Source organism: Puma concolor, chromosome C2 (genome assembly GCF_028749965.1).
Source record: "Puma concolor isolate L17-30 chromosome C2, mPumCon1.1.hap2, whole genome shotgun sequence".
NCBI classification, from domain to species: domain Eukaryota; kingdom Metazoa; phylum Chordata; class Mammalia; order Carnivora; family Felidae; genus Puma; species Puma concolor.
This window is the reverse complement of record NC_141675.1, coordinates 94,118,295-94,137,053: the sequence shown is the minus strand read 5'-3', so window position 1 is coordinate 94,137,053 and position 18,759 is coordinate 94,118,295. Positions and strand designations below refer to the sequence as shown.

General features: G+C 38.6%; 1 protein-coding gene and 1 long non-coding RNA gene across 6 annotated transcripts in view; one reads left to right on the top strand and one right to left on the bottom strand.

Moving 5' to 3' along the window:
- The window catches only part of CFAP91 (cilia and flagella associated protein 91), an 84,765-nt gene that overhangs the window by 51,203 nt on the left and 14,803 nt on the right, over positions 1 to 18,759 (top strand). For all 5 annotated transcript variants that reach the window (XM_086675341.1, XM_086675338.1, XM_086675340.1 and 2 more), the window contains 6 exons: positions 7,157 to 7,273; positions 8,621 to 8,692; positions 10,214 to 10,360; positions 11,835 to 12,056; positions 16,441 to 16,589; positions 17,173 to 17,264. In XM_086675341.1, the coding sequence (XP_086531467.1) occupies positions 7,157 to 7,273; positions 8,621 to 8,692; positions 10,214 to 10,360; positions 11,835 to 12,056; positions 16,441 to 16,589; positions 17,173 to 17,264 (799 nt within the window). The remainder of the gene's footprint in view (positions 1 to 7,156; positions 7,274 to 8,620; positions 8,693 to 10,213; positions 10,361 to 11,834; positions 12,057 to 16,440; positions 16,590 to 17,172; positions 17,265 to 18,759) is intronic.
- On the bottom strand, positions 6,290 to 17,390 carry LOC147577431 (uncharacterized). Its single transcript, XR_015240287.1, has 3 exons — positions 15,639 to 17,390; positions 15,011 to 15,110; positions 6,290 to 6,737 (listed from the first exon to the last, which is right to left on the bottom strand). It is a non-coding gene; the product is annotated as an uncharacterized LOC147577431 (long non-coding RNA).

Below are 18,759 nucleotides of genomic sequence, written 5' to 3'. Positions count from 1 at the left end.
TCTGTAAGATGTGTTAGTAGATACTTTTTGTTAGGGTGTGGAAGTTCTCTTGCGTTCCTAATTTACTGAAGCTTTTAATCATGTGTTCATGTTGTATTTTATCACATGTTTCAGCTGTATCTATTGAGATAATTATATATTTTTCTTTTTAAAATTATTATTATAATAAGGAACATTTATAGTTGCTTTTTTTTTTTTTTTTTTTTTAAATTTTTTTTTTTCAACGTTTATTTATTTTTGGGACAGAGAGAGACAGAGCATGAACGGGGGAGGGGCAGAGAGAGAGGGAGACACAGAATCGGAAACAGGCTCCAGGCTCTGAGCCATCAGCCCAGAGCCTGATGCGGGGCTCAAACTCAACAGACCGCGAGATCATGACCTGGCTGAAGTCGGACGCTTAACCGACTGCGCCACCCAGGCGCCCCAGTTGCTTTTTTTTTTTAAACAAACATTAATCTATCCTTACATACTGGGGATGAGCCTAACCTGGTCAAGGTGTTTTATCTTACTTTTAATACATTGTTGGATTTGATTTACTCGTTTATTTTTCAGAATTTTGATTCTATATCTGTGAGTGAAATGGCCTTACTTTTCTTTCTCATTTTGATTCTGTACAGTATTGGTGTCAGAGTTATACAGGTCTTCTTAAATGACTGCAGAGTATTCCTTCTCTACTTTTGAAAAGAGTTTAAGCTTAAGATGATCTGTTTCTTCAGTTTGGTAGAATTATTATCTGAGAGGGGCGCCTGGGTGGCGCAGTCGGTTAAGCGTCCGACTTCAGCCAGGTCATGATCTCGCGGTCCGTGAGTTCGAGCCCCGCATCAGGCTCTGGGCTGATGGCTCAGAGCCTGGAGCCTGTTTCCGATTCTGTGTCTCCCTCTCTCTCTGCCCCTCCCCCATTCATGCTCTGTCTCTCTCTGTCCCAAAAATAAATAAAAACGTTGAAAAAAAAAATTTAAAAAAAAAAAAAAAAAAAAAAGAATTATTATCTGAGATGTTACCTTCATGGGAAAGCTTTCACCACTCCTTCATTTCCGTACTACTTACAGATCTTTCTGCATTGTTTTGGTAAATTACATTCTTTACAAGGTCCATTTCACCTAACTTTTCAAATTTTTTGGCATACGTTGATAGTATTATTTTATAATCTTCTTAGCGTTTGTTTTATCTATAACCGTGCCTACTTTTTCAGTCATAATATTATTTATTTGTGCTTTAACTCTTTTTTCTTATTCAGCTTTACTGGAGGCTTATTAATTTTCTTGGTATTGTTCTTCCAAGGAATGAACCTCCAAATTTGTTGATTTTCTTTACTACAGATATTTTATCAATTGTATTAGCTCCTATTCATATTATGTCTTTCTCTCTTGTTTCTTTTTGCTTTGTAGTTCTTTTCCTAACTTAAAGTAGGCATGTAGCTCATTAATTTTCAGGCACTCATCAATTTTGTAAAGTATTTAAGGCTAAACATTTCCTTCAAAACACTGATTTTGGTATATTTCATTAGTTTTGATATGAAGTGTTTATTAGTATCTAACTTTTTAAAAACATCTGTTATGGTTTTTGCTCCTGTGAGTATTTAAGTTTTTAAATTTCCAAATATGCAGGAGTTTTAACTCGTTTTTGAAGTAAATTCTAACTCATTTGCTCTATGGTCAGGAATCCCTATTCTTTGAAATTTAGTGAGGCTTGTCTTGTGAACTAGTATATAAGTTTACATATAAAATAATCTAAGTCCACCTTCAAGTAATATTATCACTTTCCATGTAGAGCATTTGCCTTATAGCAGATTATTCCCAGTTCCTCTCTACAGTCCCTGTGGCATTGCTGTCGTTCATTTCACTGATCCATAGGCTATAATCACCCAATACATTTTTACTGTCATTGCTTTAACAGTTATATTTTGGATCAATTAAAAATAAGAAAAAATAGTTCAATTTACCTTCATGTATTCTTTCTGTGCCACTGTTCCTTTCTTTATAGAAATGCAAGTTTCTAACCAATGTCATTTTTCTCCTGCCTGGAGAACTTGTTTTACCATTTATTACAGGACAGGTCTCCTGGCAATGAACTCCTTCAGTTTTTTGTCTGTCTCAAGAAGTCTTCGTTTCTCTTTTATGATTTTTTTTTTAGATATAATTCAATACCATAAAATTCACCCTTTTAAAATATACAATTCAATTGTTTTTAGTATGCTCACAAGATTGTTCAACCATAACCATTATCTAATTCCAGAACATTCTTATTATCCCAAAAGAACCCCATGTCGATTAGCAGTCACTCCCAATTACCCTCTTCCCCATAGCCCCTGGCAACCACTAATCTTTCAATTTATGGATTTGCCTATTCTGAACATTTCATATAAATGAAATCACACAATGTATGGCCTTTTGTGTCTGGTTTCTTTAACTTAGCATAATGTTTTCAAAGTTCATCCATTTTGTAGTAGGTCTCAGTACCTCATTACTTTCTGTGACTATATGATATTCCATTGTGTGGATGTGTTACAATTTGTTTATCTGCTCATCAGTTGATAGAAATTTGAGTTGTTTCTCCTTTTTTTTTTTTTTTTTTTAATTTTTTTTTTTTTTTTTTAACGTTTATTTATTTTTTTGGGACAGAGAGAGACAGAGCATGAACGGGCGAGGGAGGGGCAGAGAGAGAGGGAGACACAGAATCAGAAACAGGCTCCAGGCTCTGAGCCATCAGCCCAGAGCCCGACGCGGGGCTCGAACTCACGGACCGCGAGATCGCGACCTGGCTGAAGTCGGACGCTTAACCGACTGCGTCACCCAGGCGCCCCGAGTTGTTTCTCCTTTTTATCTAAGCAATGCTGCTGTGCACGTTTGTGTACAGATTTTTGAGTGACATAAGTTTTTCAGCTCTCCTGGCTCTAGATCTAGGAATGGAGTTACTGGATCACATAGTAACTATGTTTTACTTTTTGAGGAACTGCCAGACTGTTTCAGAAGTGGTTGCACTGTTTTACATCCCTACCAGGAATGTATAAGGATTCTGATTTCTCCATATCTTTGCCATCACTTGTGACTGCCCATCTTTTTATTATAGCCATCCTAGTGTGTGTGAGGTGGTATGTCACTGTGGTTTCAATTTGCTTTTGTCTAATGATTAATGAAATTTAGCATCTTTCATGTGCCTTTCATTTGTATATCTTTTTTGGAGAAATGTCTGTTCAGATTCCTTGCTCATTTTTTAATTGGGTTGTCTTTTAATTGTTTATTATAGACATTACTTTTAATGTCTATTGTTGAGGTATAGGAGTTCTGTATATATTCTGAGGCCTACCCTTATCAGATAAATGATTTGCAGTTTTCCTCCTATTCTGTGGGATGTCTTTTTACTTTCTTGATAGTATCCTTTGAAGCAGTTAAATATAAAATTGTGATCTTTTCACTTTTGGATAACGATTTCACTGAGTATAGAATTCTAGGTTGGTGGGGTTTCCTCCCCCTAACACTTCAAAGATTTCACTCCATTCTCTTCTTGCATGGATGGTTTCTGACTAGAATTCCACTATAATTTTTATCTTTGTTTTTCAGTAGCTAAGGTGTTTTTTCCTCTGGCTTCTTTCAGATTTCTTTCTTTGTCTTTGGTTTTCTCTAATTTAAATACTATATGCCTGTGGTGTTTGTGTGTGCGTGTGCGTGTGTGTTTAAGGTATGTGTCTTTCATGGCGTTTTTTTAAGCTTTCTGGATCTGTAGGTTGGTGTTTGTCATTAATTTAGCAAAGTTTCCAGCCATTATTATTCCAAATATTTATTCTGCATTCTCTTTCTTCTCCATCTCGCATTCCAGTTGTACACATTACTCCTTTTGATATTGTCTCACAGTTCTTGGATGTTTTGTTGTATTTGTTTGTTTCTCTTTGCATTTCAGGTTGAGGAGTTTTTATTGACCTATCTTTAAATTCCTGGATTCTCTTTTTTTTTTTTTTTTAGCTATGTGGAGTTTACTGATGAGCCATTGATGGCATTCTTCATTTGTTATAGTGTTTTGATTTCTATCCTTTCCTTTTGATTCTTTGAGTTTCTGTCTCTATTTACATTACTCATCTATTCTTGCATGTCATCTACCTTTTCCATTAGAGCCTTTATCATAATATTGATCATTGTTATCTTAAATTTTCTGTCTGATAATTCCAACATTTATGTCCTATCTGAATCTAGTTCTGATGATTGCTTTCTCTCTTTAGACTGTGTTTTTGTGGGTTTTTTTTTTTCCCCTTTCCTTTGGAATACCTTTTAATGTTTTTGATAGCCTGACATCTGTTATCAAGCAATAGGAACTGAAGTAAATAGGCATAATGTGGGATTTATTCTAATCTGGCTAGACATTGGGCTGTGTTTAATGTTTGTTGTAGCTGATGGGGTCATAGGATTCACATTATTTTATTGTCCTTGTTTTTATATGTCCTTTTGGATTTGGGATGAGATGCCATTGTATGGAGTCTGTTAGTTTAGAATATTGGTTTGAATTGAAGAGAATCACTAAATATCAGGTTTATGTCCAGACAGTGTATCTGCTTTTAGTCTTATGGCTAACATTATTTTGAGAATTCAGAATCATAGAAACATGAAGGTACAGGTGGTATAAGGTTTAAAAAATACTTTATGGGCTATGTCACAGTAATCATGGAAGAAAAATATCTAGAATGGCATAAAAGAATTTCCACAGTACAATATTTTCAGGCTATTCTTGGTAGTAATTTAGGTTGGAATATATTTTTGAAGATTTGTCAAATTACTTACATCTTAAAGTAGGTTAAAAGAGTGTAACAATCAGTTCTTTCTTTCATTTATGAAAACTATGGATTAAACTCAGTTGCCTAGCCAGTTTGTCTTTTACGCAGGTTAAAATGTATTGTTTGGTAAGAGCATTTCCTTGATATTCTCATATTCATTCATGTTCCTTTCTCTCTCCCTGGGAACTTTATTTTTCAAGACAATGATAAGACTGAGATTGAAGAAATTCTCAAATATTTTTGTTAGTTTTATTATACTTTTGATTGGACTTCTTGACCAAACATTTTTAATTGTAAACATCCAATTGCTTTTTTTCAAAATTTAAGTGATTTTTTTCTTTCTTTTCTCTCATATTTAGAATTCATTTATTGACTGGGAAAAATATCCACATAGTTCAAAATTCAGGAGTTCTATGAGAGTATTAAATGTAAACCTTCTATCCCTGTCTCCCAGCTATGTGCTTCCAAGTATCTTTTTAAACTTTTTTTTACACAAATGTTATTATATAATACACATGGTTTTGTCTGTGCTTTTATTATTTAATATATCTTGGAGATCATCCCATAATTATGTTACATTATTTTTTGCATGATATATCATTGCTTAAATGTGCCATATTTTAACCAATCCCTTCTTGTTATTTATATTGTCTCAAGTTTTTTGTATTAAAAGTAATACTGCATGGGGTGCCTGGGTGGCGCAGTCGGTTAAGCGTCCGACTTCAGCCAGGTCACAATCTCGCGGTCTGTGAGTTCGAGCCCCGCGTCAGGCTCTGGGCTGATGGCTCAGAGCCTGGAGCCTGTTTCCGATTCTGTGTCTCCCTCTCTCTCTGCCCCTCCCCCGTTCATGCTCTGTCTCTCTCTGTCCCCAAAATAAATAAAAGTTGAAAGAAAAATTAAAAAAAAAAAAGTAATACTGCATTGAGTAATCTTGTTTGCATATAATTTGGTACATGTGTGAACATATCTAGAAGAAAATTCTTAGACATGGAATTGCTAGCCCACAATATGCCTGCATTTATAGTTTTGATGTATATTGACAAATTTCTTGCATAAATGATGTACTAATTGCTGCAGTGTATGTGAGTGCCTGTTTTCCCAGATCGATACCAACATATTATGAATGACTGGTTTTAAAGTGGTTTCATGTGGTGCTATTTAGGGCCTATCACTGAAGAGATGCCTGTGTTTAGAATTATTATTTTTTTGATTGCTGTTGCTTTTATTGATTCAGTAGTTGTGGTTATTGTAAAGCTGTTATATATTAGAGCTGTTATATATATTTTGTGTCAGTTTTATTTTGTAGAAACTCAGAGGTTCTATTACAACCACAGTAATTTCATATGGTTTCAAATTTTACTCAATTTGCATATTTTTACTAATTTCAAGTTTTGGCTTTGTGCTTGTTTTATCACTTCTGTATGTTTTCTGTGGGAAAACTAATGTAAAAATTATGTGGTGAAAATGTGATTCTATTATTTTATTCTTGAGAGACAGAGACAGCATGTGAGTGGGGGAGGGGCAGCGAGAGGGAGACACAGAATCCAAAGCAGGCTACAGGCTCTGAGCTGTCAGCAGAGAGCCCGACGCGGGTCTTGAACTCATAAGCTATGAGATCATGACCTGAGCTGAAGTCGGATGCTTAACCAACTGAGCCACCCAGGAGCCCCAGAAAAATGTGATTCTAAAGTATGATTTTTAAATGATGGAGATTAGAATTTTTGATACTTTTAAGTTAAAAGTATCCCCTCCTGTGGCTGAATATAGAACCAGTGAACAAAATCCTTTGTTACATATAATTTGGGGGACTTTTGGTGATCAAAAGTAAAACAAATAAAACGTATGTTGAAATCAGAACACACACACTTTCACAAGGAAACAAGTTCATTTTCAAGAATCATGATGTGCAGGCCTTCACTGCCAAAGGAAAGCTCCTCACTTTGAGACAGTTGCCCTTGAATGCTCCTCAATTCCCCTATAACAACAAAACATCAAATATTTCCATCATTTATGGCACAGGGAAATTTTCTATTGCCCAGGCACTTATTCTAAACAGACAATAGGCTCTTATGAAAGAATAGGAGTTGGGGTTTTGTTTGCATACATACGAGAGAACCTTTTAAAATCTCAAAAAAAATAATTTAAGTCCTCCAAATCTTTGATTAAAATGGATAAACCTAGAATATGTGCCATGTTTATCCAGTTAGTTGATCTTTAGGAATATCATAACATCCCTTGGGTCACAGAAGCACCTGGGTTTGGACTTTCTCAAACTGTCTAAGCATAACCATAGAGAAGATAATTTCTGATTGATCTTCAGAACTGTGGCCTAGATCTGGTAATGGAAGAAAATGCAAAGGTAAAGAATGACACTACTTGGTGTTATTATTCTAGGCAATATTGGATAAGAAGAATAAAGTTCTTGAACCAAAGAAACTTCTGCGCTTTCTTCAAAGAAAGTCACTACCTCAACCTCGCCTTCCAACTCCAACTTTGGAAATGAGTTCCATTGTAAGTTTGAAACTTGATTTGAAATGCTAAATTCAGTATTGCTGTCTGTTCTTAGATACTTTGAGTTAAAAACAAACCTAATTTAACAGGGTTACCTTCTCAAGATATGACTTATATGGCATTTATTCTTATGATTCAAACATCAAACACACATGAATAAGCACAACAAAATCTTTCCAAGAAAAATAAGCATCAGAAGGTAATCCTCATGTATGTCAAATAAAAAAAGAAGATTGAACGATGATCAGTTACTATAACCATCTTGCCCACATGGGGAGGTGGCTGATGACAGCTGGTGTCAGAGAGGAGTGAAGTGCCAGAGATGTCATGAGGACAGGTTGGCTTCTGAGGTAGGACTGGCTCAAAGAGGTCACCTTGACCAGAGTCATACCTCACCTTCGTAGATCTCCAAACTCTGTTTGGATGAGGTACCAGAGTCAGTCAGGATTTAGGACTGACTCAGACTAGACAGCCCCCACCTCCAAGAAACTGCTAGAGATGCCACAATCCAAACGTCCTGCTTGACCGAAGGATAACTGCCTGGTAGATGGGGGCATTCCTCTTAGCAGGTCAGCCCATCATCTCCCAGGATAGGGCAGTTCTCACAAGAAGCCAGATTGTACTGAGAAGGTTGTCAGAGGGAGGGGAGTTGACAGGAGATCTCGTTAGGGCTTCTGATGGGTCACCTGCGTGGAGGGACTGCCAGGATGTGCTTCTGGACATCCCCTTTGCTAGACTTTATGCCAATCACTGCCTGTGGTTAACACATTGTCTTTCACATGTGTGAAAGACATGCTTTCTTTTGCATTTAGAGGCACCTTAATTAGATTTGCAGACTCTGCTTTCTGCTTTTGACACAGTTATTTAAGGTGATTTTTGTAGATGGCTATTCTTGTCCATTCTGATTTTACCAGCTTATCTAAATTCTTGTGAGAAACACCTTACTCTAGACTCTGACACGAACTAGCTTTATTCCTTGTCTACTCTTGATCAAACATGAAAAAACTATTACAAAAGGGATGGTGTAAGCAATACTTGTTGTTTCAAGAAAGATTTTGCTGGAAAGGAGTATAGAAAAATGAAAATGGCTTAAATTGTAGGGATAGCATGAATTTTTTGCTGTTGAAATGATTTGTAATGATGTCTTATCATTATAAAAGAATGAATTTTAACAATCCAGTAGCATTTAAAATACTATATTTTCAATGAGAGTATAGACCTCATTTATTTCTCTTTAAGTCTCTGGCATCTAGCACAGTCCCTTTTGCTTGATCTGAGTCTTCAAAAAATATTTTGTGCTGACTGCTGCTCTTCTCAAGCTGCTTGGTTCTCACTTTGTTCTTTTAGGAAGAAGAAGATATAGAGATGGCTGTGATCTACCTTCAAAAGTTACTCCGGGGAAGAGTCGTTCAGAACACGGTGTGTAGGGTCCAAGCACTGGTCCTGTGCTTCTCCTTTGAGGATGGATTTATAGAATGCATATGTGCTTGGTTCCTTGGGGTGAATTCCTTCTGGCACCCTGCTGTCCTCTGGAACTCTATACTCTCAAGTTACCTACCCATTCCCTTCTGTTCCAGTTTGTCCAAGTGGGTGGCACAGTGTCAAAGAGAGAAAGGACCTGCTTGCTGTTGGTCACAGTTGTAACCAGGGCAAAGTGAAATTAATATCTTAGAATTGCTAAATCCAGCCATTTTCCTACCTAAATTTTGACTTTTTAAAAAAGTTTATTTATTTAATCTCTACACCCAACATAGGGCTTGAACTCGACCCCAAGAGCAAGAGTGTCATGCTTTTCCAACTAAGTCAGTGGGTGCCCCTGAATTTTTACTATTAAGGCATCACAAACCAAGTGGATTCCCTAATTTTCCACAAAGTCATAATTATTTGAGTTGGCATATAGCTAGCAACACCTGAATAATAAATAGCAAAGTAATAATAACTACAGTTTTAAAGCCATAGTATAAGCTCACATTATATTTTCTTTGCTTTACTTATATCATCTCTCTTTTTTTCTATCAGTTGCCTCATTTTATAGGCAAGTGATTTGAGTCTGAGATTATGTTAACTGCGAGCAAATTCAACTCTGGTCTTCCTGACTATAAAGCTTTCACCACATTATTTGTACAAACATACTTCACTTTTAAAGTGGACTAATATAAAGCACCAGCAAAAAAATTTTTTTCTCCTCACACAGCTATAACTCATAAGAGACTCAGTTATAATTAGTAAGTCTGGGAAGCTGGGTGAGCATCTTGTGTTGAGCATTATTCTTTACTCTCTTTGCAAATTTCCCCGGAAAAATGTCACAGCTGACTCCGTATTACAAACCAGGGGCAGATCTCTTGGAAAAGAAAACATGGCTATGAAAAATACCATCCTCAGGCATCTTAGGGAAGGAGCACAGAAAATGAGGGGAAGGTTCTAGTTTCCTTTTTTAAAATTTTTAATGTGTGTGTGTGCGCGTGTGCATGTGCACAAATGCATGCTCAAGTTGGGGAGGGTCAGAGAGAGAGAGAGAGAGGGGGGGGGAGAGAATCCCAAGTAGACTCCATGCCCAGTGCAGGGCCTCACTCAGGGCTCAGTCTCATAACTGTGAGATCATGACCTGAGCCAAAATCAAGAGTTGGACACTTAACCAACTGAGCCACCCAGGCGCTCCAGTTCTAGTTTAATATGACTCCTGTAGTAACCACCTTGTCTTCGAGAGACATTTTAAGAAATGAGTAAACAACTGATAACTAAGCTCTTTCTCTACCTGAGCAGCTGGAGGTGTAGAAAAGGGAGCTGACCTCTAGCTCTCTGGAGCACCCCTGCCCTGTAGTCCCAGAACGCAGGACTGAACCCACTGTTCACAAGTGCCTCACCAGTCCCTGGATGAGTCCTGATGTGTTGCACAAGGGACGTTAATTGCAAGTCTCTTTTTGATTTGATTTGATACAGATGTTTGAAGGCAAGGAAAAGCGACTGGAGTTGATCCAGGAGCTGCGCACCAGCCATGCGCTACAAGAAGATGACAGGCTGCTGAAGAAAGCTGAGAAGCAAGTGACCCTGGCCTTACAGCGACAGAGGAACTTGCATGAGCACAAGGTTGTCTCCTGGATTTTTATTATTGCACAAGTGGCATTATAATAATAGTAAATGAAATGACAAAAAAGAAACATTCCCCCCAATCCCATCACTCTATCACAGTCAGCACTTTGGAACAATGCTGCTGCAGTCCAGAAATGGAATGGGCTATGCCCTCACTGAACTGAGCATGATCTTATATTTGCAAAAAAAAAAAAAAGAAAAGAAAAACCCTTTTAAAAAATATTTGGTGATTCTACCAAATTTCAGTGGGAGCTTGGCAGAATAAAAAATAATAAATGCAATAAAAAAAGACATGAGATTTATTTTAAAATATCAGCACTTTGGGTGCTGGAGCTGTACATAGCTCAGGCTGGTTAAACTGCATATTAAATATGTTAATATCTCATGGTATTCTGTGATGTCATCAGTGTCACCTGACAACAGCTGGTAATTGCAGCTCTACCCCAACAACTGTAAATGTTTTTCCTATTTTCTTCTGGCATTTGTCTATATATAGAGTTTTTAATGGTGCTGACTACAGAGTGGACATACTTTTACTATCTCTCCCACTAATCCATAAATCAATATGAAAAAGAATCAATTTGCACAGTATAGTGCTATATGAAAGTGAAGTTAGTATGACCCACCCTTAGTAATGCACATTAATGCTTGTGCCATGTGGAATTGGGCACAAATGGTAAGCAGCTTAGAAATGAGTACATTATTGCTTTTACATGACATCAGGCTTGTGGATGGTCTCAGTTTGGGGGAGGGAGGAAAAAAGCCACAGGCTGTGAGACCCAACAGAGGGACCAGAGAAAGAAGAAGAGCCCTGCAAATGATAGAGCTGGGATGCACTTCTGTTCAGATGGGAACACAATGTCCTGGAAGACCCAGGAACTGGATGGAAAAGTGCCCTGTAGGCTTTTTCCTACTCTGTTTCAAAGATCGTTCTTAATGACTTTCAAGTTATTTAAAAGAATAAAAAGTACCACAGTTTTCTACTTTCATGTTATTCAGGATCTTAAAATTCCCCAAACTTGTGTCAAAGGATGAAGCATTAAAAAATTAAAAGGTATCTGAGTGAATTTCTAGGGGACACTATTTTATTGAACTCCCAAAAAATTTTTTAAATAAAAACCTTAACATTTCCTTTCATGTCTGGGAAGATAGAAGCACTTTACCTTCTGGATAAAAGTGAAAGACAAAAAAAACCAATTTGTGTGGATACTAATAGAAATGTTTTGCTAAGTCCTCCTCATAATTTGAGGACTATAATCTATCAGTGACGGACTGAGCAATCCACTTTCTCATGTCTTAGTTTGTATCCTAAGTTTTCATAGTAAGAACACTTGGGATGGGGCTGTCCTAGTGATAATAAACACTGAGTGCATTCTGAAAGTGAAGTGACCAAGAGATCTGGCTAGTCCAGCAACCCTCCTTACAAATCATCGTGAGTAGTAGAATTTGTATCATTAAAAATGTTTTTCAGGTGTCACTGGTTGAAAACCATTTGGCTGGACTGGAAGGAAGGGTTCTGGCAGACATGTTTGACTTCCTGTCCAAAGAGCTGGTGAGACTACAGGAAGAGAGGAGGATCCATGCTTTTGCCATGCTGGCCGAGCGGCAGCGGAGGATGCGAGAAGCTGAGGAGAGTGGTCGGCGCCAAGTGGAGCAAAGGCGCCTGCGGGAGGAGGACCAGATATTTAAGGAGGTAAGTGGGGCAGCTGGATGTCTGGAAGCTGCTTGTGTGTATGGAGCTGAGTCAAACCAAATGAAACTCATGATATGAAATGCCTTTTGTTTTTTGTTTTTCATCGCGTTCTACAAATATGTATTGAGTTCCTGCAATATGCTAGGCACAGTTGGAAACCAGTCATGGTCCTTTTTCTTCTAGGGCTTAAATACTTAGATAACATGCAGTTATGTGTAGAATTAGAAAATATAGTAAGCTTCATGAAGGAAACATATGAGGCCCAGTGACGCATTTTAAACATTACTCTGCTTGCTGTGTGGAGAACAGTTTGGACGGAAGACAGAGTGGGAACAGGAGATCAGGAAGGAGGCTCTTGAAGTAGTTTGGGCCAATGAGAAACAGGAAGTCAAGGAAGATGTATAGTTTCTGGCTTAAGTAACTAGGAAGATGATGGTACTATTTCCGAGTGGAATTAGTTTAGGGGCAGGGGTGGAAACAGGAAGTTGATTTATATTAGGTTTGAGACATTCTAGTGGAGGTATCATTTCAGCAGGTGGATAGACAAGATGGAATTTAAAAGAGGTTTTGGCTAGAGATATAAACAAGAGGGGCATCTGGGTGGCTCAATTGGTTGAGCCTCCAACTCTTGATTTTGACTCAGGTCATAATCTCATGGTTTGTGAGATTGAACCCCATGCCAGTCTCCCTGCAGATAGCAGGGAGCTTGCATGGGATTCATTCTCTCTCTCTCTCTCAAAAAAAGTAAATAAACTTAAAAGAAAAAAAAGACAAACTAGAGTACCAGGTTGGTAAATTAGAATTCTGACCAGTACATAATGAGCAAGATATAAATTCAAGATATAAAGTCAATTGAGCATCTCACTATTGATTTTGTCTTAGGTCATGATCCCAGGGTTGTGGGATTGAGCCCCGCTTTGGGCTCTGCACTGAGCATGGAGCCTATTTGAGATTCTCTCTCCCTCTCCACCCTTGCCCCTCCCGACTCATGCTCTCTCTAAAAAAAAAAAAAAACATAAAAAAATATAAAAGCTCAAGTGTTAAAATTGGAGGGGATTTATGAGGAAGATTTCTTTATTTTTTTTTTTAATTTTTTTTTTAACGTTTATTTATTTTTGAGACAGAGAGACACAGCATGAATGGGGGAGGGGCAGAGAGAGAGGGAGACACAGAATCGGAAGCAGGCTCCAGGCTCTGAGCCATCAGCCCAGAGCCCGATGCGGGGCTCGAACTCGCGGACCGCGAGATCGTGACCTGAGCTGAAGTCGGACGCTTAACCCACTGAGCCACCCAGGCGCCCCGAGGAAGATTTCTTTAAAAGGGACTGTGCTGTGCTATCCCCCTGCCAACACACCCAGACACCAAAATACAGCCAGAGGTTGGTTTCTTTTTCTGTAGTCACTGGAGAGCTTTATAAGTATTCTTCCATTTAGGGTGTCTGACCCCCTAGGAATGGAGAGGAGGGGAGCTGGGCTAACCAGATGCTTTGGAGGTGGACACAGATGAGGCTGTATGGGTGGCCAGCACACCCAGAATATGTCAAGGCAAAGGCTGTGTGAGAGTTTCCCTTGGACTAGATGTGGGACACATGGGACAGAGAGAAAGAGCAAACTTGGAACATAAAGAATTTCTTGTCCAGGAGGACTGTCTGAATTGTATGTGGGCATACTTTTGAGCTCCTCAGTTAAAAAATATGCATCCGTTTGAGATCTTATTTGATCTAAGATTTTCAGGATTTACCCAATTCTCATAGAATTAGGATTGATTTGTGAATAGTATTTTCTGTGTGGATTTCAATTTTTTTTAAACCAAACAGATTGCTCTCCTTCTATACAACTTAAGTTTTGAGTTACATGTAGTCAAGTGCAGCTTTTTAACTGGAGTGGCAGATCATCTATAATGTGTATGAGCCTATAATCCATATTCTAGCCTCCTACCATCCTAACACATTTTGCTTCAAAAAGAGTTGCTTTTTGAGACTTCGAAATTATCGGCAAAACTTACTACCCCTACCTAATATCACTAAGGAAAAAACAGCTGGGATGAGAAGAATCAACCTGGGGGTGAGAATAAAAAGGAAAGGGGTACAGAAACCAGTATGCTCAAAAACACAGAAAGGAAGAAGGAGGTAAGAGCTTCAAGGAAGGTAGTTCTAAGTGGGAATGACCCCAGGAAATGTCATCCATTTCTAGGAAGGGTTAAGATGACCCAGCCTGATTTAAAGACCATTTATGTAAACAGTGTATCTATTTGTGGACCTCAGATTCAAATACCATCCATCATTTAAATTCCTAATCTCCCTTCATATGGCCCTTTTATTTATTTATTATTTTTTTTTTTTAATTTTTTTTTTTCAACGTTTATTTATTTTTGGGACAGAGAGAGACAGAGCATGAACGGGGGAGGGGCAGAGAGAGAGGGAGACACAGAATCGGAAACAGGCTCCAGGCTCTGAGCCATCAGCCCAGAGCCCGACGCGGGGCTCGAACTCACGGACCGCGAGATCGTGACCTGGCTGAAGTCGGATGCTTAACCGACTGCGCCACCCAGGCGCCCCCATATGGCCCTTTTAAAGACAAATATGCTTGCACATAAATATACCAAAACCCAGAAATGTATACATTAAGTATTTCCAGAAAAATAACATATATTGAGAAATGTAGATACAGAAAGTCATAGACTCATATTGAAACACAGACACATGTTTGCATGCACATATTCAAAGACATTGACAAGCACAATGCAGGGTATATAGTATTAACAAAGACATGGAGAAACACATGTAAATGCACATACAGCCACCTATATGTTTCCTTTTTCATTTAAGCACATACAAACACAAACGGGTCCAGAAACTGACACATTTATAAAGATACATGTAAACACACAAGTGCGTATACTGCTAGAGGTGGGCCACATTAAACCTGCCACCTCTGAACTGTTATAAGACTCACCTTTATCATTGGCTTCCTGAAGAAGACTGTGAGCTCCATGAGAGCAAGCATACTGTATATCCCTTGGCCTGTTCCACAACACCAGCATAGATCTCTGCACCTAAGACAGCAAATATATTTTGGTTGGTTGTTTGCTTGGTTGATACTGTATTAAACTGGTCATTGGGTCTCATCCATAGGGAAGGTCTAGGGATTTAAGGTTATGGACTTGGTGTTTTACAAGCGTAGGTACACTAAACATTACATACTCAGAGTCCTGCTGCAGTGCCACTCAAGAAAAACAGGGACTGAGTTGTTACTGAGTCCCAAAGCATTATCTCAGGTGCAAAGAAATATTCAGACACAAAATAGAAAGGTATCCTTCCCCCAAGAAGCTCAAAATCTGTTGAGACAGTATGCATATAAAACTAAGTATGGCACACTTGATTCTTATGATACTTCCTGTGCATCTACCGGTAAAACAGACAAAACTGAACTGTACTGTTTACAGTTGCATACTTAAGGAGCAAAACTGTAGAGAAGTGGGAGTGTTTTCCATAAAAGCATGAGTGGAAAGGGGCTGTGGTCAGGAAGAACCAATAGCAGCCTCCTAGAATTCTCACAGTGGCTGTGTGGGTACTGGATTTACCTTAATTCATTACACCGTACATCTATCACTGTGCATTTTTCTAAATGTGTGTTCTATTTCACAATTTCAGAAAGCTTAAAGCAGCAGCAGTCCAGGGTATGATAGTTCAAAAATTCATCAGAGTTCCAGGATCCTTGTAGCTTTCTGCTTTTCTGTCCTTAAGGCATGGCCTTCATGGCAGTTTAAGATGATTCCTGGTTCTCCGGCATTACATCCCCATGAAATGAGAAAAGAAAAAACAAATTCCCTTTAAGAATCCTTCCTAGAAAGTGCACAAATTATTTCTGCATGTACTCCCTCAACCAGAACTACAGGAACTAGGAAATATAGTCTTTATTCTAGACACTTCTTGGCTCACAGGCTTTGTTATGTAAGAGGAAGGAGAGAAAGGACGTTGGGAAATACCTCTTAGTCTCTGCCACAGCCAGGCAGTTTGATCAAGTCACACTGCCACTGCTGGTGAGAATAAAGCCAGGATCCAAAACGGGGTTATTGACTGAAGCCAATGATCTTTCTGCAGTGTTGTACTGCCCACCCTCAGTAAGACCCATAATTCTGAAATGGGCTAGATGGATAGGGGCTGCCAAGAATGGGCAGGTAGGTGGACTAGAAACAGACTGACCAGAAAGTTAAAAAAACAAAACAAAACAAAAGGAATGATCAACCAGGGGACTGTTGACTTAACGAACAAAATAGATGTGCTAAAATTAAAAAAAAAAAAGGTCAACCAATGTTCGTGCATTTTTTGGATCTTATTTACTTATTCCTGTTCTCGGTAACGGGGGTATTTTTGGTTTTGCAGGTGGTTAAAGTTCACCAAAGTACTGTAACTTCCTATCTGGAAGACATAATACTGAATACCGAAGAGAATACTGCAGAAGAACAAGCCAGGGCAGAAATTGAGAAGATGGCTGAGGAAATCAATGACATTGCTTATGAAATGGAGAGCCGGTTTGTACCGAGAGAACAGATGGCAGAATGGATAGTCTATTTGCTGTTACTCATACATATTCTTCAAGAGCTTATGATTTTACCACCAAGGAGAAACAAGTATATAACTCCTGTTTCAGTGTCCATTGTTTTAACTGCATAACTCTTCAGAAGTCAACATGCCTGGACCTTTGTATGGCAGGAGTGCTAGAAATAGAATTTTCAGTTATCCTCTGTAGTCTGGATCACTTCCATATTAGTTACTTTCAGAATATCACAGAGCATGAAAGCAATGTGAATAAGTATGTGCAATATTACTTCACCCCAAAGTTTTTGGCTTCTTGTATAAGTTATATCTCTAACATTCCCTTTCCGGCAAGCAGGCTAAATGGAGGACAACGTCAAATCTGAATTTGCATGGAGTCAACAAGCCCATCAGGAGTGTAAGATTTCAGAGTACTTAATCAAGGAAAAGGCAGTGATGGGATTTGAACAGTGGAGTTTCTTATACAAGCAAGAAAAAACTGAGTATAAATCAGTAGCTCAAGTAAGGCAACAAAGGAAATAATTTGTTGTTTTTCTTTTTTTTTTTTTAATTTTTTAGTCGAACTCAGCTTCAGTCAGAGGAGATTGTTGCTGAGTTGGTTTATAGTTTCCTGATCCCAGAGGTCCAAAAGGACTTTGTCAAAGAAAAAGGTAAGCCAGGGGTGATTGGGTGGCTCAGTCGGTTAAGCATCCAACTCTGGATACTGGCTCAGATCATGATCTCACACTTTGTGAGATAAGCCCCCATCTTGCTCTGCGGTGACAGCATGGAGCCTGCTTGGGATTCTTTCTCCCCCTCTATCCTTGCCCCTCCCCTGCTTGTTCTCTCTCATTAAAAAAATTTTTTAAGAAAAAGGTAAGCCACTGTAAGTGCTTCACTTTATGATTTTTTAAAGATATAAACTATTTTCAATATCCCGAGATTTAAAATAAGTATCACTGAATTTTCTTATTTTAGAGCTTGTCAAGTTTTCTTCATGCTGTCTGATTCCAGAAGACAACCATCTCTAGTATAGATGGGGTGCAGTTCTTGTTAGTGTGACAGACCATCAAAAGCCAAACCTTCCTTTAAGAGGAACTTCCCAAGTTCCCAAAAGAGGTGTATTTTATGATTTTATTTTTTTAAACATAAAGCAAATGTGGGGGTACCTTGGTGGCTCAGTCAGTTAAGCAGCCAAGTCTTTATTTCAGCTCAAGTCATGATCTCATGGTTGTGAGATCGAGCCCCACATTGGGTGTGGAGCCTGCTTAAGATTTTCTCTCTCCCTCTACCCCTCCCCAACTTGCATGCACTTTCTCTCAATAAATAAATAAATAAATAAATAAATAAATAAATAAAATTTAAACATAAAATGGGCGCCTGGGTGGCTCAGTCTGACTTTGGCTCAGGTCATGATATCACGGTCCGCAAGTTTGAGCCCTGCGTCTCCCTTTCTCTCTTGCCCCTCCCCTGCTCATACTCTGTCTCTCTCTCTCTCAAAAATAAAACATTAAAAAATTTAAAAAAATAAATAAATTTAAACATAAAGCAAATGCTGACAATATGGGATTTTCAAACTGTAGTAGCCATTTGCAGGTGGGACACATGCAAGGTTGGTATTGGAAAATTGGGATGCTTGAAGGTCCTAAATCTACTCTGCTGCTCTGCCTGTACTACAGATGTCTTCTCTTTTTTTCCAGGACTGTGTCCAAGTATAAATATCTTATTATTTGTCAAAAGAGGCATGTTTTGAAGATTGATGCTTGTAGTCAATAGAGAAGGGGAAAAAATTTTGTCTTACAAAGAGAATACTCTTCTGGAGCTTTTAGACTATTGGTGCCAGTTTATCAGAGAGGGGTGCAACCAGACATGTATTTATCTGAAATGACTTACAGGGAAGATGACTAGGTAGGAAGATCCTAAGCTCACCCTGTCCCACAGATACACCTAGATAACACACCCATCAGTGTAAATAACCCAGAAAATGACCTGAAAACTGACAGAACAGACTCTCCACAGCTAAATGTGGAGAAGAGACCACATCAAAAATGGTAGAAAGGGTGGAGACATGGTCAGGAACCAAACTGACCCATGAGACTGTCCATAGGCGAGACACTGCAAATGTGCAGAAAGGAGAGGAGCAGACCCCATACCAGGTGCCCTAGG